The following is a 26,348-nucleotide window of genomic DNA, read 5'->3' on the forward strand; positions in this document are numbered from 1 at the left end:
CCTGAACGTAGGATGCTGTACTCTTTGAGCAGCTAGTGATCAGGTATATGGTGAAGAAATGTGTGAGTAGTTCTCTTTCTCAAGATCATAATCACTTGCTTAAATAGGTATAAAAATGCTGAATGGGTTTACTTTTGAAATGTTCAATGAAACTTTTGAAGCTGAAACATATTGGTACTAAAGCTGCATTCCATGAGTGTCAAGCAGCAATGTGCTGCAGAGAACCCAAAATATGACACCTAAGGAGATTATTAGTAAAGCCACATCTGTTGGTAAAGGAGTGTCCCTTTCAGCTGATAGTAATGATAAAAATTATGCTCAAACTTTCTTTCTTTTGATAACACTTACATGATTAAGAGTTAGGAAACAGGAATTGTAAAGAAGAGCAGAAAGACGAGAAAGAGTGGAATCAGAAGTGCTGAAGAGCAAACGATAATAATTAAAGACACACACACACACAACTCGGAGAGAAGCTGGAGTTGTTCTGTTGGGAGGCCACAGTCAACATATCTATGGAGACCATATCCTTTGAAACAAAACACTTTTGTTAGTTGAACACAGTATCTAAAATTGGGCATTTCCCTAAACATTTTTATGCCTCAGTATCAGAGACCTAACCGATCTTTGCTTTGTTTTGAGTCCACAACTCAGTGGACTATGAAAGTATAATCAGGAAAATTTTCTACTGTGTTAAAGATTTGAGGTGACAGGTATTGATTTTAGTGGGTTACATACAGATTTCCAGGTACAAACCATGAAAATGAAAAGATTTTAGAGTTCAAGAGTGTAAACATTCAGTTACCTAAAAGATTTTAATCATTCCATTGCTCTCAAGTTGCTCATTGCTCTCAAGGAGCTTAAAATAAGTGAAATCTACTTCTCAAAGATGCTTGGTGCCAAGTTTTATTTTCTAAGTAAGCACAGCTTGAGGCTTTTTCAGGTTAATATCATCATAATAAATGTTTTCAACTCTAGAGTTCATGGACCTTTTTTTCCAAGAATTCTGAGGCGCAGGAAGGGAAAAAGAGATTTTGGAAAGACTATAACACATATTGTGGCAAAAGTGATGACTACGGACATGGTAAGAAATACACTTTATCCCTATTTGTTCATTTAAGTTGTAGTTGTGTATAATGAGAAAAGAAGCTCTTTGAGGGTAGGGTTCTTGTCTAACATTAATGCCTTCTTTCTCCCATTACATCCACTTCAGTGATTAGCACTAAATTCAGTGATTAGTACTAAATAAATAAATGTCAGCAACTATTTACTGAGTACAAACCTTATTGCTAGGCACTATGCTAGTAGTAAGTATGGAAAGGATAGGAAATCTTAAAAAAATAAATAAATAAAGGGCACCTGGGTGTCTCAGTGGGTTAATCCTCTGCCTTTGGCTCAGGTCATGATCTCAGGGTCCTGGGATCGAGTCCCGCATTGGGCTCTCTGCTTAGCGGGGAACCTGCTTCCTCCTCTCTCTGCCTGCCTCTCTGCCTACTTGTGATCTCTCTCTGTCAAATAAATAAATAAAATCTTAAAAAAAAAAAAAAAGAAAGAAAGGATAGGAGACAAATATGAGAAAGGCTGCATTTCAGGGTGATACCATTTTGAACCAGATCCATAGTCTTGCTGCTTCATACATTTGAGAAGTTATTGAAGGATAGTTTTGCTAGATATAGAATTCTTGGTTGACAGTACCCACCCCCCTTAAACTGTCATCCCACTGTTTTCTGGCTTCCATGACTTCTGTTAGGAAATCAGCCATTAATCCTATTGCCAATTCCTTGTATATATCAAATTGCTTCTCTCTCACTGCTTTCAAGATTCTTTGACTTTCAACAGTTTGATTATATGTGTTGGTTTGGCTTGTGTTTATCCTACTTGATGCCCGTTAAACTCCTTGGATGTGTAGATTCACAAATTTCAACAAATTTGAAAAGTGTTCAACCATTATTTTTCAAGTATTCTTTTTGCTCCTTTCTCTCTTGTCCTTCTGGGACTCCTATAATATGTTTGTTTGTATTCTTGATGGTATATCACTGGTCTCGTCAACATTGTTTACTTTCCTTTGTGCTTTTTTTCTATCTGCTCCTGAGACTGGATAATTTAATCATCCTGTCTTCAAATTTGTTGATTCTTTCTTCTTCCCACTCAAATATGGTATCTAAGCCTCTTTAGTGAGTTGTGTTTTTTTTTTTTTTTTCAATTTCAGCTATTGTGAATTTCAACAATAGAATTTCCATTTGGTTCTTTTTGTAATTTTTATTTCTTTATTGATATTGTCTATTTGTTCATTGCCCTTCTGGTTCCTTTAGTTTTTTGTCCATGGTTTCTTTTAGCTCTTTGAGCATATTTAAGACAGTTTATTTCAAGTTTTTGTCTGATAAACCCAAAGGCTTGTTTGGGCTTCCTCAGAGATGGTTTCTGTAAATCTTTTTTCCTGTAAATGGGCTAGTTTCCTGTTTCATTGAATGTCTTGTAAATTTTTTGTTGAAAATTGGTTTTTTGAATATTATAATCTAATAACTCTGGAAATCAGTCTACCGTATCCCCAGGGTTTGTTCTATTAATTGTTGATGACTGCAGTTGTCCATATGGTTAGCAAATTTTCCAAACTATTTTTGTAAAAGCTGTATTTCTTTTTGCGTGTGGCTACTGAAGTTCTATTATGTAATCTTAGCAGGTAGCCAGTTACCTGACAAATTTCCATAAACACCTATAGCTAAAAAACAAAAACAAGGGGCGCCTGAGTGGCTCAGTGGGTTAAGGCCTCTGTGTTCAGCTCAGGTCATGATCTCAGGGTCCTGGGATCGAGCCCCGCATCGGGCTTTCTGCTCAGCGGGGAGCCTGCTTCCTCCTCTCTCTCTGTCTGCCTCTCTGCCTGCTTGTGATCTCTGTCTGTCAAATAAATAAATAAAATATTTAAAAACAAAAACAAAAAATATCTCACAGTCTTTGCAAATTAGCTCTGAGCTGAGGCACTCCTTCAAAGCTGAGCCAGGCTGCTTACAACTCTGCCTTGGCTTTCACCTCTTGCTTGCATGGGGCCCAAAGATCAGTGGGAAGCAAAGCTTGGGGTACTTTTAGATCCCTCCTGAGCATGCATCCAGCCCTGGCCATGTGCTTTTCACTCTAGATGTCCTAGTTTATGAGGTAGCCCTTATTTCCCCAAGAATCTTCCTTCTTAGCCTCCTCCTCTGCAGACTTTTCCTTTGCCCCAAACAGCTATGGGTAGTGTATGTTTTTAAATGCTTTCATCAAGTGATACCTATATTGCTGCTCAGTTCTGAGGAGGATGTTAAATAAGTCAGCTTTGTCAGTCCTTCCCCTGAGATACTGACTGGTCTCAAAATAAACCACACTCCCGCCCCCCCCCCCCACCAAGAAAGAGAGCAACAGAGTGGCAGAAGGAAATGGAGAGAGAGAATCTTAAGCAGGCTCCATGCCCAGTGTGAATCCTGAAGAGGGGCTCCACCTCAACACCCTGATATCAAGACCTGAGCCAAAATCCAGAGTCAGATGCTTGACAGACAAAGCTGCCCCTCACAACGACACTGTTTTTGAGAATAAGGTTCATATTGGCCCCACCCCATGCCTGCTTCAGACCAGCAAGCCACAGAAACATGGGCTGTTCTTTTCACAGCTGCTGCCAAGCTGGGGAATAGAAGATGGTAGGCGGCTAAGCAAAACCACATTTTTTTCTTTTTACCAAATTTTAACAACCTCTTCATTAAGCATTTGCATGGTTGCTGTGTTTGATTAGGTTCCAGAGTTCCAAAAATGTTGATTCTGTCTTTTTTTTTTTCCCCAACTTAATATCTGCTTTAGTGGAAGAACCATTTTTTTGGGGGGAGCTCTTTAGTCCACCATTTCCATGACATCACTTCTGTTTTATATCTTTCTCTTTCCTTCCTAAATGTACTGAGATGTATTCAATTTTTTTTTAAAATAATAAAACAGTATACATCCTAAATACCACATCTCTCTTCTTTTACACAGGAAAACTTCTTGACATGTTTCTCTGTCTCTACTGCTTTCACATTCATGCCTCTACTCACAGTGATCTTGCTTCTGCCTCCAGAATATCAGTGAAAATGCCCTTCTGGTCAATGTGGGACCAAGCTGTGGCTAAATGCACTAAGCACAACTCAAAGATCGCCATCTCATTTAACCTTTCAGCACCCGACATCATCAACTATTTCCTCCTTTCCTGACATCTTGGTGTCCTGATTTTACCACCTCTTTGGCTACCCCCTAGCCTCAGCTTTGAGATTTCGTTTCCGCCTATACAGTCTTGTAGCTAATATTATCCATTCCTATGCTTAAGTAACTCCCAGATCTTTATGCCCAAATCTTAGTCCTATATTCTAGACTCTTATATGCAGTCTATTGGATACCTCTGCTTAGTGACTCCACCAGTACTTCAAATTAATTGGCATCAAAACTAAACTCATTATGTCCCCTCACAAACTTTTTCTCCTGGGTTTCCTATTTTCATGAATAAGAAAAATATAAATGAGATGGATTTTAGAGTTCTTCCAAATTATTTACAGAGGTAATCCTTGTACTCTCTGCCACCAAAGTATTTAGAATACACACATAAATGAATATAGTAGTTTGCTGAATCAGTAAGGATTATGAGTTCCAAATATATCTGGAAAAAATGTTCACTCTTGCTTATCAAATGAATGAAAATTAAAATGAGGCAGTGAGGATTTTTGCCTATTAAGGCAGCAAATATTTTATAAATTTAAAAGATAACCCCATGCTGATGAGTTTACAGCAAAATGAGTTCTCAAACCAAATTTTAATTGGTTAAACTCTTCAGGAGGGCAATTTAGCAATATGTATCCAAGACACAAAATCTTCTGTACTTCTGACACAATAATTCCCCATTTGGTAATTTATCTTAAAGAATTAACTAGAGATGTGTATAAGGATTTATTTGTCATAGTATTTTCATAATATTGAACAACTGCAAACCATCTAAATAAGAGTAAGAAAATCAACTATGATAAATTGTGATATGCCCATATGATGCATTATTATGTAATGACTAAAAGTTAGTCTTTGAAAAAATAAAAACATGGGAAGTTATGATGTAATGAAAAGTCAGGATTCAGTGGTGTCTGTCTGGGTCATGGAGTTGGTTGAAAGCATCTGACTCTTGGCTCTGTGTTCAGCCTGGAGCTGCTTGAAATTCTCTCCCTCACCTTCTGCCCCTCCCACTCATGCTCTCTCTCTGAAATAAATAAGTCTTAAAAAAGAAAAAGTCAGGATTCAAAGCCATGTTTATGTATGGTATGATATGTTGGTATTATGAATAATGAGTATATACATGGGAAAAAGACTAAAAAGGAAATACCTAAATATTTTATTTAGCTTAAAATTTCAATTTGTTTTCATTTTTTTCTTATAACCACTTTATAAGAAAAAAGATATATGAATGATAATGCCATTTCTTTTTTTTCATTGTTTTTATTAACATATAATGTATTATTTGCCCCAGGGGTACAGGTCTGTGAATCGTCAGGCTTACACACTTCACAGCACTCACCATTTCACATACCCTCAATAATGCCAATTCTATAGGGATAAAACAATAGGCATTTTTTCAGAATATATTTTTAGTTTTCAAATTTTATCTTGAGAGTTCCCCACTCTTTATGGCACTGATAATGAAGTTCTCTTCCCTTTTCTACTCTTAGTGCAGATTCCTGGTATCTTTTATTTAGTTTTAGAGCATTTCATATATAAGTTTTTATTGATTTACTAAAATTATAGGATTAGTTTGAGTTAAAGAAAACGAAGTAGTAGACTGTAAAGAGATCTAGTGTCAAAGTCCTGGATCTAAAGCTTAGATTAACCACTCACCAACTCTGTGTCCTTGGGCACATCATTTCATCTCACTGAGTTTCAAAGTCCTTCACCTGATAAGGGGATATTATTTCCCCTCAAAGAACTGTTGTGAGGCTTGGGAGGTAATATGCTAGTTCAAATTCTGCCTTCTTGGCACACAGTCTTTCATAGCTATAAGATTATTAGTGGTTGTAAAGAAAATCCCATTTCACCATTCCCTTAGTTGATGCACTGATACTTGGAACATTTAACGAACATAAAAACATATCTACAGTGTATTACAGTGTAATATACAAGATAAGTCTTTGAGAAAAGCACATGTCACCAATACGTTAGCTGATTAAAATGACTTGTTTTAGTTTAATTCATTGTTAAAAGTGTACTGTTTTATTTCTTCTTTTCAGGTAAAGGACTTATCTTCAGACACACTTCTCCAACAGCATAATGATTTGGATTTGGCTTTGGATAGTTGTTACAGTGGAGATACAGTAGTTATTTTTCCAGGAGAATATCAAGCTGTAAATCTTGCTTTATTGACTGATGACATCATTATAAAGGGTTAGAGCATCCTTTGCCACCTTTTTATAACAATGTATACTGGAAAAATTATATATTGTAAACATGATTTACCTAACACAAAAATCCCTTATGTATCTTTTTAATTTTCTCACATGCTCATGAGTATATTATCTGTACAGGTGACTTCATTTGCACATAATGTACCAAAGCAAATCAATAGACTATTCTTCTCCATGACAGTGTAGCACTACAAACACAGATTCTAAAAAGATCAAAACCACAAAAAACCTATTTGTAATATTTTTACCCAAACTACTTTTTCTTCCTCTATTGCATTTCTTATCACTTTAGTAGAAAAACCAAATGTAAGGCTGTATTAAAATATATTCAGGGGGCGCCTGGGTGGCTCAGTGGGTTAAGCCGCTGCCTTCGGCTCAGGTCATGATCTCGGGGTCCTGGGATCGAGTCCCACATCGGGCTCTCTGCTCAGCGGGGAGCCTGCTTCCCTCTCTCTCTCTCTGCCTGCCTCTCTGTCTACTGTGATCTCTCTCTGTCAAATAAATAAATAAAAAAAAAAAAAAAAATATATATTCAGCATTTTCTCAGGTTAATTCATATGCAAACTTGCTAAAGTAGAAGAATTTACTAAAATTTCTTTTAGGTTCTGAACCTATTTAGTAACTTTAATTCTGCCGCTTAACATTGAAGTAAGGATATTCCCACTGTCTGACCAAAAGAAAAAGAACCAGGTGACTGAGGCTTTGCCTATCAATTCAAGAATTGAGCAAAAACTCATTAGATCTTGATGACTGTAACCAGTAGTATTTTGCTGAACTGCATGGGTAATAAGGAGTATATCTGTCATTTTCAAATCTTAAAGCCTTGAAGCTACGGCCCCTTATTTTTGCACCATTGTTAAATTTAGATGATTGCTTTAACTATTCTAGATCAAAATTGTGGATATGATTAAACTTATAATCTAATTCACATGACAGTCTTTTTTAGTCATGGTAAGGTAGTTTTTTTGTATCTTAGACATTTTGTAAATGACTATTGATTATGTAATAGGAAAACTTAGGAAAATGTATTATGGAATAAATATGTTGAATAAATATACAGGTACATTTATATTGACTATAAACCCAGATTCTCCCATCATGGCATCAAATACGGACAAAAGATTACATTATAGTTAAGTATATAATTAGATATATTACTTATTAAAAATATGTGAAAAGAAAAAGTATTATTGAATGACTTGACTAAAGGACTTTAAACTTTGGGATTACTGAATTAATTGTTTTGTCTCTATGAATCAGGAGTTGGAAAGAGAGAGGAAATTATAATTACTTCTGAACCTTCTCATGACAGTTTCGTGGTGTCTAAAGCTGACAATGTGAAGCTAATGCATCTATCTTTGATACAACAAGGGACCGTTGATGGTATTGTGGTGGTGGAGTCTGGTCACATGACTCTAGAAAACTGTATATTAAAATGCGAAGGAACAGGAGTGTGTGTTCTTACAGGGGCTGCTCTGACAATTACAGACAGTGAAATAACTGGTGCCCAGGTATTTCATTTTATAAAGACAGCTTTATTGACAATAGATAACTTAATGTGCAAAGGATAAGTTACTTCACCTTTGAATTGAGTTATAATCAAGCTTAGAAACTGCTAAAATCAGGACAAGTACAGGGCATCATAGCACACGTAGGAAAAATGAACTAAGTTAAGTCCAAAGAATTACTGGCTTTAAATGTGATTTTTTTTTTTTTAATCTAGAAATTGGTGGCTACAAAACAGATCATGAGTCAGTTAACTTGTTAACATTTACTTAACAAAGACCACTGAAATACTGCAAAACTAAATGAAAAGATTAAATGATGAAAATAGGATCTGTTTTAACAGAATGACTTAATTTTCACTAAACTGAGGAAGTTGACATTAGTAGCATTGAGGGAGTGAGAATATATATAAATTTTTATAATAATTGAAAGAATTGCTCTGAAGAGATTTTTGGCTCCCTCCTAAATATTTGGGTGGGAGAGCAATGTGACTCAATGAGACTGTGTGACCACAACCCTCCTTCTAGGCCCAATCATCTTCTAACACAGATTAATACTAGTTTTTAATGTTTTAAAACATTATCTCTGAAATAAATCATTACATGAATTATTATTTTTGTGTAACTTAGTGTGTTGAGAGTGGTAAAATAGAATTACAATTTTTAAATCTAAGGAAAATTTTGGAGAGGTACATGTGTGTTTTGAGATTGTTTTGCTTTTAATTTACAGGGTGCTGGTGTTGAACTGTATCCTGGAAGCATAGCCATTTTAGAAAGGAATGAAATTCATCACTGTAATAACCTCAGAACCAGTGATAATTCAAAAAGCACCTTAGGTGGAGTTAATATGAAGGTATTCTCATATTTCTTAAATACAGAGTTATAAGAATTGAATTATCGCAAAAATACTAAAATACTACGTCTAGACAAGGTTTAGTCTAACTGTTACCGATCTGGAAAAGAATAGTAGAGATAATTAAAATATAGTTTAAATGATGGCTGATATAAAATAAGTTTAGCCTTCTAATTTAGTAGTTTCAACTTAAATTCTTAGCAGATACTGATAAAGTGGATAGTTTTGCTTTTATAAAAATGTTTCAGATTTTTTATTGGGCAGATCTGTAATATGTTTTGGAAAGTAAAGCAAATAAAAAATAATAAATATATTAAGAAAATTTAAGTCTTACTTTCAAAATTTGTAAAATAATTTAAGCTAGTCAGTTAAAATAGCCAATTAAAATAGCAATAATCTGTAAGTGAAATGTCTTCCCATTCCTTTCTACTTCTATTTGTTCTACTCTTCTAGGTCTCTCTCTAGACTTGTGTAGTTGATGAACATTTTCCCTAGAATTCTAGATTAAATATAATTATTTGAAATTACATTATTATTTGAAAATTTAGCATTGTATCTGAAATTATTTTTGTATTTGTTATATTAAAGCTTTATATATTAAAGTTATACTATATAAAATAAATTGACAACTTCATTTAATATTTCAATATTAGAGATTTCCTTGGTTATTATGACAATAAGCAGTGTGAGGAAAACATTGCTTGCTTAAAACAGATTGTTGTTTTAAAGAAACATGTTAACCTAAGAATAAATTCTAGAGTACGTATTTTATTTTTATAGAAATTATTGAAAACTCATTTCCTTGAATAATTTAACAGGTTCTTCCAGCACCAAAATTGAAGATGACTAATAATCATATTTACAACAATAATGGCTATGGTGTAAGCATTCTTCAACCAACTGAACAATTTTTTATCGTAGCAGAAGAAGCCCTCAACAAAGGGGCAGCTTCAGGGGATAAAAAAGATGACAGTATGCTCTCCAGGGTAATGCAGAATCTGAACCTGGAGATGAACAACAATAAAATAGAAGCAAACTTGAAGGGGGATATCAGAATAGTCACAAGTTAAAGTATGGGGATTTATGTTAATGTTTTATATTTCAGAGATTTGTTTAGTAAATAATTCTCATATCCCAAAGAAATGGTAGTTTTAAATTAAAAACCTATTTAATTAAAAAATATTTAAACATTCTAATGCTTTCATTGGATGATTCATTTTAAATGAAGTAACTTTTTTTTTTTTTAAGATTTTATTTATTTGACAGAGATCACAAGTAGGCAGAGAGGCAGGCAAGAGAGAGAAGGGAAGCAATCTCCCTGCTGAGCAGAGAGCCGGATGCGGGGCTTGATCCCAGTACCCAGAGATCATGACCTGAGCTGAAGGCAGAGGCTTAACCCACTAAGCCACCCAGGGGCCCCAGTAACACTTTTGCTATAATTCATACACCATAAAATTCACCCTTTTGAGGTCTATAATTTAACAGTATGTAGTGTATTTTTAGTATATAGGTACCACCATCATCACTATTTAATTCCAAAACAAATTTGGCTTTGAACATTGCTTTTGATACTCTTATTCTAGTAAGAAGCATCAGGTGTTCTATGTAAGTAATAGAAAAAAAAATTTGTTTATAGCCAATTCTGATTCATTCCCATTTATCCAGCTAGGAACTGGAATAAGGTAAGACAGCACTATAGCACTCACTATATTAGATAGAATTAGGTTCAGCTGCAACTAGGAAATCCAAAATGAGAGAGAGAGAGAATACAGAAATATAGAGGTGCCTGAGTGGCTCAGTCGGCTAAGCGTCTGCCTGTGTGGCTCAGGTCATGATCCTGGGGTCCTAGGATATCAAGCCCTGCCTTGGGCTCCCTGCTCAGCAGTCTGCCTCTCCCTCTGCCCCTTCCCCTGCTCATGCTCTCAAGTATTAAAAAAAAGTTTAAAAAACCTGAAATGTCAGAATTCCATCTTGTCTTACCATTGTATGGTTTCCATTCAAAATCACCACATGGGCCAAGATAGCAAGTTAGCAATAGTTCAAGCCATGGTTTAAATTCCAACCATGCAGCAGGAGATAGGACCTTTCTACAATTACACACATTATTCCAACTTTCATGCCTCCGTCCCACTAGAATCTAATTACATGGCTCCACCTAACTACAACTGAAGCTAGAAATTATGTATTTTTTAAGAGTTAATCTTTAAGTTGGAGAGGTTATGTGTCCTCTAAAATAGGGGCATTTTTTTTTTTTTAAGATTTATCTATTTGACAGATAAAGATCACAAGTAGGCAGACGCAGGCAGAGAGAGGACGAAGCAGGCTCCCCACTGAGCAGAGAGCCCGATGCGGGGCTCGATCCCAGGACCCTGGGATCATGACCCAAGCTGAAGGCAGAGGCTTTAACCCACTGAGCCACCCAGGTGCCCCTAGGGGGTTCATTTTCTTATATACAACAAATGGTCTTTCTTACAAAGCAGTACTTATACTGATTTTATTTTTGGCTTTAGTATATAAAAGGAAATAAACACTTGGGCTCACACACTTATTTTCCTTCCTCGATTTTTTACTTCATGTTATGTGTAACTTAGCAATGGTGACCCTGTTTGTCAAAGAGAATCTCTTGATTTGAGAGTCAAATAAGGCATGGTTGTTCTTCAGTTTCATCAAGAGACTTTTTTTTTTTTACACAAGGTCTTGTTCACTGGGTGACATGAGGTAATTGCAGGTATTTTCATGGAGGCTTTAACAAGAACGGTCTTTCCATAATGAATTTAATGAGCTGTAAGGGATGGCATTTTCCCTTCCAATCATCTCCCTCTTCCTATTTTTGGCTTCCAGAAGAGGTGATGGACAAAGGGTCTTTTGAGAGCAAAAAGAGCAAGAGCTTTGCATGAGCACAACGTGCACTCACCGGTCATCTGCCTTTTGTGTGTCGCCGCCATTGGTTTCCAACCAATCTCTTTCCCAGGCCCACTTCAGAGTAGGTTGTTTTCCCTATTCTCATGTTTCTCAAGCACGCAAAAGCATGTAAGAAATTTAGTATTTCCCATCTCCTTTACCTTCCCATCTCTACTTTCCCCTCCAGTGTAACGAATGACAACTTTAAAGGTTTAACACCAATTTATCTTACTTCTGTAGGCTGAAGTCTGACATGGGTCTCACTGGGCTAAAAAGCAAGGTGTTGACAGGAACTTTCTTCCCTGTGCATTTGGGTAGCTGGTGGGGTTGTTTTTTTCAGTTGTAGGATTTAGACGTTTCCCTGACAGCTGTCAGCTGAGGGCTGCTCCCAGCTTCTGCCGGCCAGCTGCATTCCCTGGGTTATGGCTTCCTTCCTCCATCTTCAGAGGCATTACCAATTGATTGAGTCCCTCTCTGCTTTGAATTTCTCCTGCCTGTTCTTCAGTCTCACCTAAACGAGGGAAGGTTCTATATTTCTGCTCTGCCCTTCCCTTTTGTGTACATATCTGGCTTTCCTACTAGACTGTAAGTTTCATAGAGTACAGACACTGGTCTTAGGAACGTTACATCCCACACTGCACGTGCATTCCAAGTAATAACTGTTAGTGTTAAAGAATGATACTAATGGGTCTCTGCCTATGCTAAAAACAGAAATAAGATTTACAATCCAGGACTTTCAAGTTGCTGGGGATGAAAATGTTAGAGGACTCTAAAGGTGGAGACTGGACAAATCTAGAAGAGTGGCCTGCGATGTGGAATGAAAAGGGATGATTTTAAATCCCTTTTTGTTTTTTCTTATGAGACTGGTAGTGGGAGTGGAGACTTCCTTTTTTTTCCATACCACACCAGCAGCAGCTTGGGTAGAGACTCAACTGAAGAGCAGAATGGGACCCACAACACTAGAGCCTGTTATCAGTTCATGAAGTAGAGGCAGTGAAAATGGCAGGTGCTACAGATCAAAAGACTGAAAGACATTCCTCTGGCAGCACAGGACACAGACAAGTTGCTCTGATTATAAGGAGCAAGTTGCCATTCTCGGTGAGACACCTGTCTCAAAGTGTTCTCTTCTAGACTGAACAGTTACAACCAGAAAGCACTGCACTTGAGGACAGGTCTAAATCTTCCAAAGTATTAAAGTAAAAAATGAGAAAACTACATTAATACACTATGCCTTCAGTGACTGAACCAAAACAAACTGAAATATATGGACAGGTCTCAAGAGTCCGTGAACTACTGAGATTTTAAGTAAATTTTATGTACCTGCCTTTTGGTGGACAGCCCATAGCTATCACCAGATTCTCAAAGAAGCCTCTCAGTCCACAGCTTACGACCACTGATTTGAGTAACATTTAAGTTTCCTTTCACATGTTATTGTTCAACCAAAGTCTCAAACAGTTGTCTTTTAACAAAATATGTTGCTTTTTTCTATAGAAAACTCTGATTTGTTCTGTAGAAAACTCAGGAAACTGTGTAACTCAGTATTTTAATACTTAACATTGTGACAATATAAATTTTTTGGTGATCTCAGATTTTGTGGCTGCATTAAGATGCACATTTTTAAAATTTACCAATAAAATTCTGAAGCCACTGATAAGTATCATTAGAAATACTAGGTTATTTTGAAATGCTCAAAACTATTACTAATGCCAAAAAAATTTAAATTTTATTTAGGTCAGAACGTTAGCCAAATCTTATTGTATTTATTAATTTTTTTAAAGATTTTATTTATTTGTCAGAGAGAGTGAGCACAGACAGACAGAGGGGCAAGCAGAGGCAGAGGAAGAAGCAGGCTCCCTGCTGAGCAAGGAGCCCAATGTGGGACTCAATCGCAGGACCCTGGGATCGAGCCCCGAGCCCCACATCGGGGCTCTCTGCTCAGCGGGGAGCCTGCTTCCTCCTTCCTCTCTGCCTACTTGTGATGTCTGTCAAATAAATAAATAAATAAATAAATCTTAAAAAAAAAAAGTATAAATTTTCAGTCATTTGAATAGTTACTAAAATATTAAAAATAATCACTAAGTGTAGTTATTTTTACATTTTTGCAGGTTAACAAGGAAAATACAGGTTTACCGGTTAAAGTCAGAAGTGTTAAACACTGGATTATGCAGACAATTTCCTTTATTACCTCCATACTTAAATTCATTTCTAGGTTTGAAGGAAATAAATGCAATTTCAAAGTTTGGAAATTCCTGAATGATCTCCCATTAACATTAATCCTAGAGTGACCAACTTGTTCCAGTTTTCCACCCTAATTAATTCCCAGGAAGTAGATTCTTTCCTAAAAGCGAAATCATCACTAAAGTAGTCTGATAACCTCAGTTTGCTCTGAAAGATTCAACAGTAAATTTTCCCCGGTGAGTCAGAAACCTTTTACACTATAGCTAACAGGACAGTCCATAAATATCAAAGTCACACAAACACACTTTAAATAATGCTCCTATCTCCTGGCCAAATCTTTCAGGTAAATCCAGTGGAAATCAAGAACTGTATTTCCAGTCAAAACCAAAATCTATGTCAGTTTCAGTGCAATTCAAAATTTCATTTCTAGTGTCCTTTACTACCCTACAATCCCAATTCTGAATCAAAGGCAGGGAAACTAACTGGCTTTCAAACACGGGATTTGCTACAGTGGACGTCCTCTTTCTAGTTGTCTGTGCTGACCCTAAGCTGACACACTATTCATGTTCTCCTGGCCTGTGCCTTTGGCATAGGCGATGTCCCGAGGGTTTTATGTGCAGCTCCACAGCCTGGGAGATCCCATTAAATTGCAGCTGTTGCTAACAAACACATGCCAACACAGTCTCTAGGCACAGAGAGCTCTTCAGCATGGCTTCCTGGAAATGGCACCTCAACTTATGCCCCCAGTTAACTTTTTGGCCTCTCTCTGGGCCCAAAGGAAATTTACAATTCCTTTCTACATCACCCCCAGCCTCAAGCCTCAAAGAAAGCTGCTGGGTTGTCACTGCTATAATCTTCAAGCTTCTAAATACATAGTGAAGATGCCATCACAGACAGGTCCATTCTCATCCCTGCCTAAATTTCTAGAAGGGCAGACCCAATTTTCTTAGTGCCAACTCTCACTATACTGCCAAACCCCAATGTGTGTGTGTGGTGATCTACATATTCTTTCTTTCCAAATTCTCTCCCCTATACTGTGTCTAGCTCCTTTTGCCTCCTAAGTGGGAGAGGGGTACAATCAGCTCTCATCTTGAAAACACTTTCCAGTCATCTTGCACCTGCTGCAACATCCCTTTGACTGAATATTCTTTTTGTTCTAGGCAGATTACAGAGGAATGTTTGAGAAAGGAACCGTAACACATTGGGTGAAATCTTCAGGTATTAATACACCACAGAATACTCCATGTGGTCTTCTGCCCCATAAGTCTGATCATTCTCTTGAAGGAATGATTTCTGGATATGATGTTATAATGGACAACTAAGATTGACTTAAATTGACTTCTACTTACAGTGTAACAGTCTGATATTTATTTTCCTTCCCACTCCCATGTAAACAACTAGAAAACCCAATGACTTTTTAAAAATGATTTCTTAAAAACTATCTCCACACACAATATTATGTACAGATCTTCATTTGTATATGTTTGTGCGTATGTATCTGAATCAGCTGCTTTCAGGAATCAAACAATGCAGGACTGTGATCATCAAAGTAAGGGAAACAAATGAGATGAGCCCTAAGATCACCCAGGCTTTCTGTGAAGGTATTTTGATAGATCATGGCATAGGAATAAAGAACGAAGCAGAGCACAAGCAGTCTCATGCAGCTGAAGAGACAGAGGCTGGTTGAGGGAGGATAGCTACGATTTATGGGGCAGAATACAGAAAGGAGACAGTCACAAAGAGAAGAATTATAGAAATCTGCATAGGCACTTCCTTAGATTTTTAGCCAAAGACTCAAAGATTATTAGAACTATGCCTAAGTTGTTCTCACAAGCTTTAGAGAATGTAATTTGACATCTCTCTCCACCATTTTGGTCATCTCGATTTCTCATTTCTAACTGAAGTCATTGGAGAAATGAACACCAGTTAAGTGAGGCATTAATGAATTTTTACTTTCTGTGGTACAAGTTTCCACAACATGCATGAAAGGCGAGAGAAAGCACGGTGCAGTGATAAGGCCGCTACGGCTGGTAAGGATGACTGAGGCTGGAGCAGGAATCACTGGTTTAGGCAGGGAGTGGGGGGTGGCAGTGGTATTAGATCTGAATGGGAATGTTTACTCTGGTTGTCATATGGAGAAATGGATTGTAGACAGGAGGACTTCCAGGAGGAAGACCAGTTAAGAGGATGCTGCATCACTGTACATCCAAATTAATGAGAGCTGGAATAAAGCAGGTAGTTGGTTTACAAAAGCACAACTGGAAGGTGTTTTGGGAATAGAACTAACTACATGTGGGAATTTACTAAGGCTGTGGCAATTAAGTAGCTGAAACTTCCAAGATTAAAAAGCAAAACAAACAAACAAAAAAACCCCCCAAACCACACATAGTTCAACATAAGATAGGGCAAAGGTTGAATTAGGTGGTTTTCTTCAGTCTGGAAAGGGCTGAGTTCTTTATTTCTGTGGGATAGCTAAGCAGCAATGTGTCCAGTAAGCAGTTGTTAATACGATCTGATGTGCCAAAAGGAAATCTCAGGTGGAGACATAGATCTGAGACACTGTAAGCAGGCAGGAATAATCAGCTGATCAACATTATCTAAAGGACATATAAAATAAGAAGATTTTGAACAGGACTCTAATGCACAATATTAACTTGCCCAAGATAATTCATGTGTCCTAGAACAGCTTTAAGACATGAGTCCACGTCTATTTAATCCAACGCCTTTGTGATCTCTACTGTACTGTGCTATATCTCAAATGAGAAACATGAAAATTTATTGAACTATAAAATGTTACACATGTATAAACCTCTCTACTAAAATAAACTTGATGCATTAGTGACACTTCACTTACCTTCATTCTTCGACTAAACATAACCTTAATTCAAGAATTTTGTGGGTTAATTTTTAGTTCTAATTAAAATTAATTCTCACACTGCAAACTAACTTAAAAAAGAGAATGCTTACATTGGTCTTAGATTTTTCAAAGACAAAACGGGGAAAAAGTCAAAATGTTCAGCCCTAGATCAAGTTTTATTAAGGGGTAGAGGTCCATGTGAAATTGTGCACTGGCCAGTATTTACTGGAAGAACAATTCTATTTTGAGGCTATTTATTCTAAATACTACAAGTAACACTATAACGTCAACAACATGACGTGTAACGTCAACAATGAACTACATGGCCAGTATTTGGTATAATACTTTTATTTTCTATTGTATTAAACTAAAGCCAAGAAAATATCAAGTTAATTTTAAAGGCATATCTTTACTCCTTAAAGAAAAAATACAAACTGTGGTAGTTTCAGAATCAGTGTATTTTACATAATATAAACAAAAGCACTAATGTATCTATATGCCTGGTTTCCTTAAACTATAATGAGCCACAAAATGGGTGGAAAATGGGTTTACTTACTGGCATCAAATAAACAACTTGGGAAAACAGGTAGCATGCATTTTTTTTTTTAACTGTCTATGCATAGGCACTGACATAACAAGTTTTAATAGCCACCACCTCCCCCCCTTCCTTGTCCAAAATAACCACTCCCATAGCCCCCTCTAACACCCCCTCGCTGGAATCCCCCCGTTCCTCTGTAGCCTCCTCCACTCGACCCTCTGAAGTCTCCTCCGGAGCCACCTCTATAGCCACCGCCAACACCTCCTCTGTAGCCTCCGCCATAGCCTCCGCGGAAGGAGTTGGAGCCACCAGCATAGCCGCTGCCGCCGCCGCCGCCGCCGCCGTAGCCTCCGCTACCAACATAGCCTCCAGCCCCTCCGTAGCCTCCTGTGCCATAGCCTCCACCCCCGTAACTAGAACCTCCACGTCTATATCCACCTCCATTGTCGTAGCGAGCCATCTTGGGAGGACGTGGACCATCTCCATACCTAGGAAAAGTACAAAATCACCTCTTTAGCAAAGGATCCTTAATACAGCTGAACTGGTCATAAAATATAAACAATTGTATTTGAAACTTTAATACATAAAGAAAATGAAGCCAGGTGCACAAATATACACTAAAATGAAATAAATCTGTTACTCCATAGTAGCTACACAATGCATCAACTGTAACCGTCTGTTTTTCTAAAGTTCTTTCTGGTTCATTCTCAAAAATCTTCCACTTTGGCAGTTATGTCCTTACAACTTTTGATGGAGGGTTTGCTTTCACTGAGCCTCAGCTACGCAGCATTCTACAAAAGCAGTAACATGTAAGGAAGAGGCTCTTGGAGTTGGCAGTGTTATTTAATCTTTATCACCAAGTATTTTCCTACAGTAACTCTGAAATACATTTTTTGAACAATGCCTGTGGTGGTTTGTTTACACATATATGTTTCATGTGGCAAACAAAGAAAATGAGGAGTAATGAAAAATTGCTTGAATCAAGATGTCTCACTTAACAACTCCAACTCAGCATACCCCAAACTGCTTATTCTTCCTACGTAGCTTTTCTTACAGAGACTAGCACTATGAACTCAGCACCTGTCCAAGTCAGAAATACAGCCGGGATCTGTCTTCACTCCTTCACTGCCCTGCTCCCCCCATTTCAATCCATCACTGATTCTTCCTAATAATGGTCCTGCAAACCTGCCTAATCTACTCCTCCCCATTTCAATTCTCCCTAGTGTAATGCAAGCCACCATTATATTCATGCATCTTAAACACTTTCCTGTATTTATCCCATCCTTTCTAGGTTCTGGACTTCGGTCCTTCACAGAGCAGATTACATGTGAGGCCTTCTTAATCACCATCCCTCCTGCCAAAAGTAATCTCTCTTCTAAATACATATGAGCACCACATTTGTATCTGCCTATGACACTTATTATTTCTTTTTGAAGACTCCTCAATAATTCTCCTATATTATTTAACCCACTGGAGAACCAAGGTAGAGCAGAATAAATAACAGCACTGTTTCAGGAGCCATTACTGCCTTAGTTTGAATCCAGTCCCACCATTCACTAGCCACATGGCCTTGGGTCTTAACTTCTGTGCTAGTTTCCTTATTCAGATTAAAGCAGACAAAGAGCTACCTACATCATAGATAGATCAAATATTAAAATGAGTTAATATCAGAAAAGCACTTAGCGGGCGCCTGGGTGGCTCAGTGGGTTAAAGCCTCTGCCTTCGGCTCAGGTCATGATCCCAGAGTCCTGGGATCGAGCCCTGCATTGGGCTCTCTGCTCAGCAGGGAGCCTGCTTCCTCCTTCCTCTCTGCCTGCCTCTCTGCCTACTTGTGATCTCTGTCTGTCAAATAAATAAATAAAATCTTAAAAAAAAAAAAAAAAGGAAAGAAAAGCACTTAGCACAGTGCCTGGCACACAATGAATACTATGTGTATGATTAATAAAATTTAAAAAGTAAATTGTTTATAGCAAAATGGGACCCAGAATGTTTCATGAATTCTAGTTCTATATATTAAAATTATTAACAGTTTATAACTGAAAGCAGTAAGTGATCCTTAAAAGGGAAATTAAAGAATATTTTTGGGTAATTAGAAAAATTTTAATATGTATATTAGACAGTGTTGTTAAACGCTTAAATTTTGGGGCTGTGATCATGGTATTTTAGCTATGTGCTTAAAAGACGCATGAAATAAACCGATGTAAAATGTCATAACCTCTGCAACTTAGTCACAAATGATTAAGAAAAAGGAGGTATGTGTGTGCACACACATGTATGAAACCAAGTGTCACATAATGCTCATGATTAGTGAGTTTAAGTTATAGGACTATATGAGTGTTCACTGTTCTACTCTTCTGTCTTCTCTCCAAGTATCAAATATTTCCAAATAAAGAATTGTGAGCAAAGAAAGATTAAAAATGTGGAAAAAAGTGAACCAAATAAAACATTCTAAGAATTAAGAGAAATTTTATTCATCTTTAAGACAGTCATATTCTTACATTTCCCTATTAAGATAAACCTTGAGGCTTTTCATTTGAAGCAGCAACAATTTAACCCATCAACATTTTTTCATTAAAGATGGCAACACAGAACTGTGGAAAGAGAATAGTCTAGGCTCTGTCACTTTCCTGTCATGTGACCCACCCTGGACTTTGTACTTTCAAGGTCCCTTTCAATCTCCAACATGCGCTGATATACTATTAACAGAGATATAAAAGTTAGTAACATTCTTTTTTCTCTGTGTTTTAACCAGAATTAAATTCCATATTCAGTGTTTGTCTAGAATTCTAACTTAAATAAACAAGGCCTCTATCAGCTGACTATGGGAATTTTAGGCCAGCAAAGGTCACTGTCCTCTGCTTGGTTCAAGAAGTTACTGTGTACTCACCGTGTACTGCCAATCATGAGGTTGATACCAGCAGCTGAGGGCCTAGAGATCTGGCGGATCATATTTAGCATATGTTCATTTACAGGGTCCAACTGGCTGATGATATTAGGCTGTTTGGTTACTTCAACAACCAGAGCCTCCATGGCTGCCCGGAGAGCAGTGATGCAGGCAGCAGCCTCATGAGAGATTTGCAGTCTGATCCTAAAACAGAGAAAAACGGTAAAGTACAAGAAAGGCACACACAACAAAAGACTGCTGTCTCAATTTCACACACGGTTACATAATGGAATAAATGTAACTTCTAAGTACTAATACTTTCAACACCCCAGACTTAGGGAATCACAGGTACGAAGAATGGTAAGAGTCTTACACTAACTTCTTAAAACACACAGCTGGCTACTGGCATGTACTGTAAACCAGGAAGTCTATCAAGCAAAATACTGTTAGCAATCAATACAGATCACTCAGCTTCCAATAAAAGAATGAAAGAAGAGACTCACTTTGCTCGAGTTTTCAGGAATACAACTGAGCCTACTGACGGGTCACTAAGATCTATTACGTTTTTGTCAGGTGGTTACTACAAGCTTACCAGTAGTCTCTAACCAACATACAGAATATATAAAGGAGGACCCAAGTTCCAGTTAAATTCCAATGCCCTAGGGTAGTATGCATGGGGGCAGATGTGGCTTCAATCTCTAATGCATTTGTTTCCACTGGTATGATTTACTACTGAGTATGAACTATACTACCAAGATACACCATTCTCTAAGAAAAGACAATGTTATAAAGCATCTCATTTATGTCATGAAGTTTTCTCATGTTAATCTCACAAATTAAGTTAGATTAACAGATGAACCCTATTAGACCTCAATTCTAAGAATGCAGTTTGGAGTTCACATCTGAAAATCCATACCAGTCATCCACGAGCACAATCTGCCCATCAGACTGGACTTTCTTGGAGGCAAAGAGAAGCAACTGCAGGGGAGTGACTAAGGTCATGCCTTTAGCAGAGATGGCTCGGGTTCGAATCTGTAGACGAAAAAAGAGGCAAGAAGAAACAGATGACATTCCAGCTGCCAATCAATGGCCATATAATGATAATGAACTATGTTTCAAAAATTAAAACTCATGTTGCCACTGCACATTAAGTAATGACAATGTAGATTTTCAACATAAGTTTTTCCTTTTCGGTGGGGGGTAAGGGGCAGAGGGAAAGGGAGAGAATCTCAAGCTGGCTCCATGCTCAGCACAGAGCCTGAGAGGGGGCCTTGAGATCATGACCTGAGCCAAAATCCAAAGTCAGATATTTAACGTACTGAGCCCATGCAGGTCCCTCAACATGAATTTTTCTAAACTGATTTTTTTTTCTTCTTCTTCTTACCTTTTCACCAAATACAAAGAAGGGAGATGGGTACTTCATGTCTTGGCTGCTAAAAGGACAATTAACAGACGACTTGTGGATAAGGGCATTACGCCCTTCAGTGGTGAGAATCTTTCTTTTTTCCTTATGATAGCACACATTAGGGTACACACCAAAAGCCAGGAGAGAGATAACAACATCCAAATTATTATCTGGTCCAGTGTTAGTAAACACTTGTGTCAACAAGCAATCTGTAAGAGGAATGGCATAAAAATATCAGATTATCTGGCTAATCTTCATATTGCATTTAAACTAGTTAAGAGAATTAGGACAACTGACTCCTCACCTCTTTTTTTGGATAACCTGCCTAATTTCCTGTCTTCTCAGAACTCTTGCACCCACATTTATATCAAGTAGAAATTCTGCAGAGTCTCCACCACAAGAAGACTAAAATACTTGCATTCTCTTTTAGACTCAACCACAACACAAGCCTGGAGTGATTACTTAAAAGACAAAAAGGCACCCCAGATACCTTCCCTAACCCCCCGTTAATCATCTACTCACCGAGTGAGTTAGACCAATAGGTGAACAAAGTATTCCATCTGCTGTTCCTAAACAGCTGTTCTTTCTAGAGAAGATGGAGCGACAATCCAAGGGGAGCTCACTGGATGAGGGCTAATATTTTCACCCAGACTATGCTTCAGGAGTATTTCTCATCATGGTTTGGGAAGTATGACCGTGACCACTAAGAGCACAGACATATTCTGTGCTGGACAAACCTGAGTTCTAATCTTACCACCTCCTAACTGAACGAAATTGGTATAGTAATTTAAACTTCTGTGTTAGTTTTCTCTTCTGTGAAACAAGGTAACAATACCTTTATCTCAGGATTATTGTGAGGATTCTATCATACAAAATATGCCCTTCCTTTTTCCTTGATTTTGATAAAAAACTACGAACTGGGTTTACAACAGAGGAAAATATCTTGTCTGTAAGTTATTTAGATCATATCCTTTTAAAATTTGCCATCTTGCCCAACTATACTCTGTCTCTCAACTATACAGCTCTTTCTGGTTATGTGCTGAAATTCCCAATTTTAGGAATTTTAATCTAGTTGGGGAACAAGTTCAATAGCTCAACTAATATAGAAATAAACAGCTAGATTACTGTCTCATCATCACATTATCCAAGCCATCTTACTTCCCGGCACACTAAAACCTTACTTAAAGGCACTTAAAATTTAACATGGTAAATTTCATGTCTAAACATGAACATGTGGGCAGAATGATCAATCATTTCAGAAACCACTATTTGAGGTTATTCAACAAACTGCTTATTCTACAACTGCTAAAAGCTACACCTGTTCTTCATAAGATAAAAGAGACTAAAAAAAAAACCAAAAACAAAAAAAACCACCAAACGTCTCAAGGTAGCACAATCCTTAAAACATCTATTAATCATCTGTGTAGTAGGTTACAATTTGAGCATCACAACCTTTTGCTTCCTTTTCAATCTTTTTTAAAAGAATGAATAAATGTGAAAATCTGACTATCACAGAAAAAGCACAGGGTCTTAAGTCTGAAGCTAAAATATCCTGCACTGCCAAGTGCATGTGCTGTGTAAATGTCACTTCAGATAGATCTTTACAATGCGAGAGTCCTACCTTCTGGAAATCCAGAATTAATCAGAATCTCTTTGAGCTGAACTTTGGCTTCCCAGGTCATTCTCAGTGTAGCCATATTGAGTCTTTTGTGCTCACAAAAGCGTATCTCTGCTTCTTCTCCACCCATTCTAAAATAGATTAATAGAGTCATTCTCTAATACATTAAAAATCGAGATAGTTCTCACATCTTACAACTTTCTTCTTTCAAACCCATACCTAGCATCATCCCAAGCCTGGAAGACTGATAAAAGGGCCACATGATCAGAAAATCTGTTTCCGGCAAAATTTCGATGAATATAACCCAGTCGCTTTCCTTCACTAATGAAAGGCTCTGGAAAGCAGGTGGCAGCAGAGATGGTACAGACAGCATCTCCCACACTGAAACAGACAAGAAAATTCAGTCTTTTCACACTCTTGTTCCAGCAGTTCATGAGCAATACTGTCACTGTGGGCCAGAGTCTTCACTGGCTATGGTACTACTTTATTAGCACTGAGACTGGCTTAACAAAGAACTTTTACAGCTGCACTCTTCAGAGGCAGAAAGGGAATAAATAAATAAGGAGCTTTGATATTAACGGATGTATATTTAGCATAAATTATGACCAAGTATTTTATTTTCCTTTCCTTATTCTCTTTCCCATCTTCTCAAATCTCTAATCTTCAAAGTTTCCTGATAAAATATACCTGTTTTCCTAGCGCAATTTTTCTTTCAAAGACAACTACTTATGCTCCTGAGACAAACTGCAATTCTGTTGAGAAACTTGTGCTTTCCCCACAACAAGTTAGGCCCAGCTGTCCATTTACTGGAACCATGCATTCTTCCCATTTCATTCTTTCCTTAGTACCTGAAGTATGCCACTTCTATACGTAAGAATTTAATTTTTTCTTCTGAGCCCATCCTGTTTTTATGGGGAGGGGAATAAGATTCTCAAATTGTTCTACCATTTAAGTATCAGCAATAATACAAAGCACTTACTAGAAAATGCATCCCATTATCATCATTTTGCCAAAACGAGGCTCAATGGGGAGTTTAGCCAGGATTCGTCCCAGAGGAGTCAACTCATCATTGGCATCTAATGCATCAAGTTCTGTGGGGAGATATTTCTTTGTGAGCAGAAATAGTAACGAACACCCCTTTTAACTGAGGCAAAGATGAAACACTTTTTTACAGGTTGAGCTTTCATTATCTGTGAAACCAACTGCTAGCACCAAGCCCATGGCCAACAATTCTCCTCACTCAAAAACACAACAAAACCAAATTCTGGAGCACCTGATAGGAAGCAAGTACTAGAATTAGGCCCTGTAGACTGTAAACTGAATAGTCCATGCAAACTCTATACATACAAAAACTAAAGTAACAGCATAAGTACATATCCCCTAATAAGTCTAATATCATCTATTGATAACTTTTAGAGAGAAATTAAATCTGGACAGTAAAAGTCCAAAGTTCACACAGCAGATGAGTACTAGATTCAAAATTCAAAATCAGATTCCCCCGACAATGCTCTTAGTCCTTCCCATGATACTACACCACTTCTACGATATGATTAGAAAACACAAACAGGGCGCCTGGGTGGCTCAGTTGGTTGCGCAACTGCCTTCGGCTCAGGTCATGATCCTGGACTTCCAGGATCGAGTCCCGCATCGGGCTCCCAGCTCCTTGGGGAGTCTGCTTCTCCCTCTGACCTTCTCCTCTCTCATGCTCTCTCTCACTCATTCTCTCAAATAAATAAATAAAATCTTTAAAAAAAAAAAAAAAAAAGAAAACACAAACAGATGTTTTTACAGATAAAGATAAAATACTGTATCATGATTAACTCATGTTCTGATCGTTAAATATTGGTTAATAAATGACATTTTTTACCAAAAGAAGACCCGTCTTAGCCCTTTCTTACCTCATTTTATAAAACCGACCACACCAAGTATGTAAGGCAACAACTGGAAGACTTACCACAGCCTGCTCCTTGTATCCTGACTCATCAGTTACACACTAGTTCCCAGGACAAGACAAATGGCACAATTAACATGTTGTTAGGTAGGTCTGTATTTGTAGGTACCTCTAAGAGTGTGCTCTGCTTCGATCACAGCATCCAAAGGCGGAGGTTCAATCGCCTTGGCCAGGAACTGTCCAATTCCTCCCAGACGCAGAAGTTTTATGCTCAAAGCAATTTCATGTAATGGTGTTCGGAACATCTCAGGTGTCATGTGGGTTTCGAGCCTAAGTGAAATAAAGTATAAAATAATCATCCACTCTTGTATATACACATCTGTTTAATGAAATCTTTGCAGAGATAATCAGGTTTATAGAGCTGTCCTTCCCTCATCCTTTTACAATTATCAAAGAATGTTTTGTATTTACTATAAAGACTCCTTAGACAAGACCCTCTTAATTGCATGAGCAGTGGTTTATGATTTTACAATTATAGCTTGGTGGTATTTTCATCTGAGAGTGAAGGAAATCCTTCAAATCCTTACTGTTATTACCCATACCTATTAATTTCTTCGGGTCTTGCCTGCTGACAAACATGGGTTAAAAACAGTGGCTAGATTCAGCGGAGGGGACAGGGAGATATAGACTTCTAATTATGGAGTAAGTCAGTCATGAGAATGAAAGTTACACAGAGAATATAGTCAATGGTACTGTAAAAGCGCGGTGTGGTAACAGATGGCAGCTACACTGGTGGGAAGCACAGATTAAGGTATATAGAGTTGTTGAATCACTATTTTGTACACTTGAAACTAATGTAACATCAGGTGTCAACTATATTCAAAAACAAACACCTCCCCCACCCTCCCACCCTGACAAATGGTAGTGAGACTTTCTGTGGAGATTTGGGCCAATACTAACATTCCCACAATCACCTTCCTGTCTGTCCTGGTTTATAAAATCTAGTGCTACCAGAAAGGATTTTACAGATCATCTAACCCTTAAACACTTTAATAATAAAAGTTTCTATTACAAATTAATATTAACAATGATAACAGGTAACATTTACTGGGAGCTTACCACGTGCCAAGTGTTGTTCTCAGTATTTTACAATATTAACTCATTAACTCATTTAGTTCTCAAACAAATCCTGTGTTTGGCATTATACTATCTTTCATTTTCAACTGAAGGAGCACAGAAAGTTAAATAACTTAATCTCATTTTACAAAATGGGGAAACAGAGACCTA

The 26,348-nt window shown here is 37.5% G+C and overlaps 2 protein-coding genes across 4 annotated transcripts in view; one reads left to right on the top strand and one right to left on the bottom strand.

Moving 5' to 3' along the window:
• The window catches only part of SHCBP1L (SHC binding and spindle associated 1 like), a gene marked incomplete at both ends in the record, with an annotated part of 32,652 nt that extends 22,793 nt beyond the window's left edge, over positions 1–9,859 (top strand). For both annotated transcript variants that reach the window (XM_080825203.1, XM_080825202.1), the window contains 5 exons: positions 976–1,081; positions 6,258–6,411; positions 7,692–7,942; positions 8,667–8,789; positions 9,608–9,859. In XM_080825203.1, the coding sequence (XP_080681329.1) occupies positions 976–1,081; positions 6,258–6,411; positions 7,692–7,942; positions 8,667–8,789; positions 9,608–9,859 (886 nt within the window). The remainder of the gene's footprint in view (positions 1–975; positions 1,082–6,257; positions 6,412–7,691; positions 7,943–8,666; positions 8,790–9,607) is intronic.
• Positions 9,860–15,800: 5,941 nt separating this feature from the next.
• The window catches only part of DHX9 (DExH-box helicase 9), a 52,242-nt gene continuing 41,694 nt past the window's right edge, over positions 15,801–26,348 (bottom strand). For both annotated transcript variants that reach the window (XM_080824929.1, XM_080824930.1), the window contains 8 exons: positions 25,231–25,391; positions 24,150–24,261; positions 23,390–23,551; positions 23,174–23,301; positions 21,532–21,761; positions 21,064–21,179; positions 20,151–20,351; positions 15,801–17,751 (listed from right to left, as the gene is read on the bottom strand). In XM_080824929.1, coding sequence (XP_080681055.1) covers positions 17,367–17,751; positions 20,151–20,351; positions 21,064–21,179; positions 21,532–21,761; positions 23,174–23,301; positions 23,390–23,551; positions 24,150–24,261; positions 25,231–25,391 — 1,495 coding nt within the window. In that variant the 3' untranslated portion in view covers positions 15,801–17,366. The remainder of the gene's footprint in view (positions 17,752–20,150; positions 20,352–21,063; positions 21,180–21,531; positions 21,762–23,173; positions 23,302–23,389; positions 23,552–24,149; positions 24,262–25,230; positions 25,392–26,348) is intronic.

This window comes from Martes martes (genome assembly GCF_963455335.1).
Source record: "Martes martes genome assembly, chromosome: 15".
In the NCBI taxonomy this organism is placed as follows: domain Eukaryota; kingdom Metazoa; phylum Chordata; class Mammalia; order Carnivora; family Mustelidae; genus Martes; species Martes martes.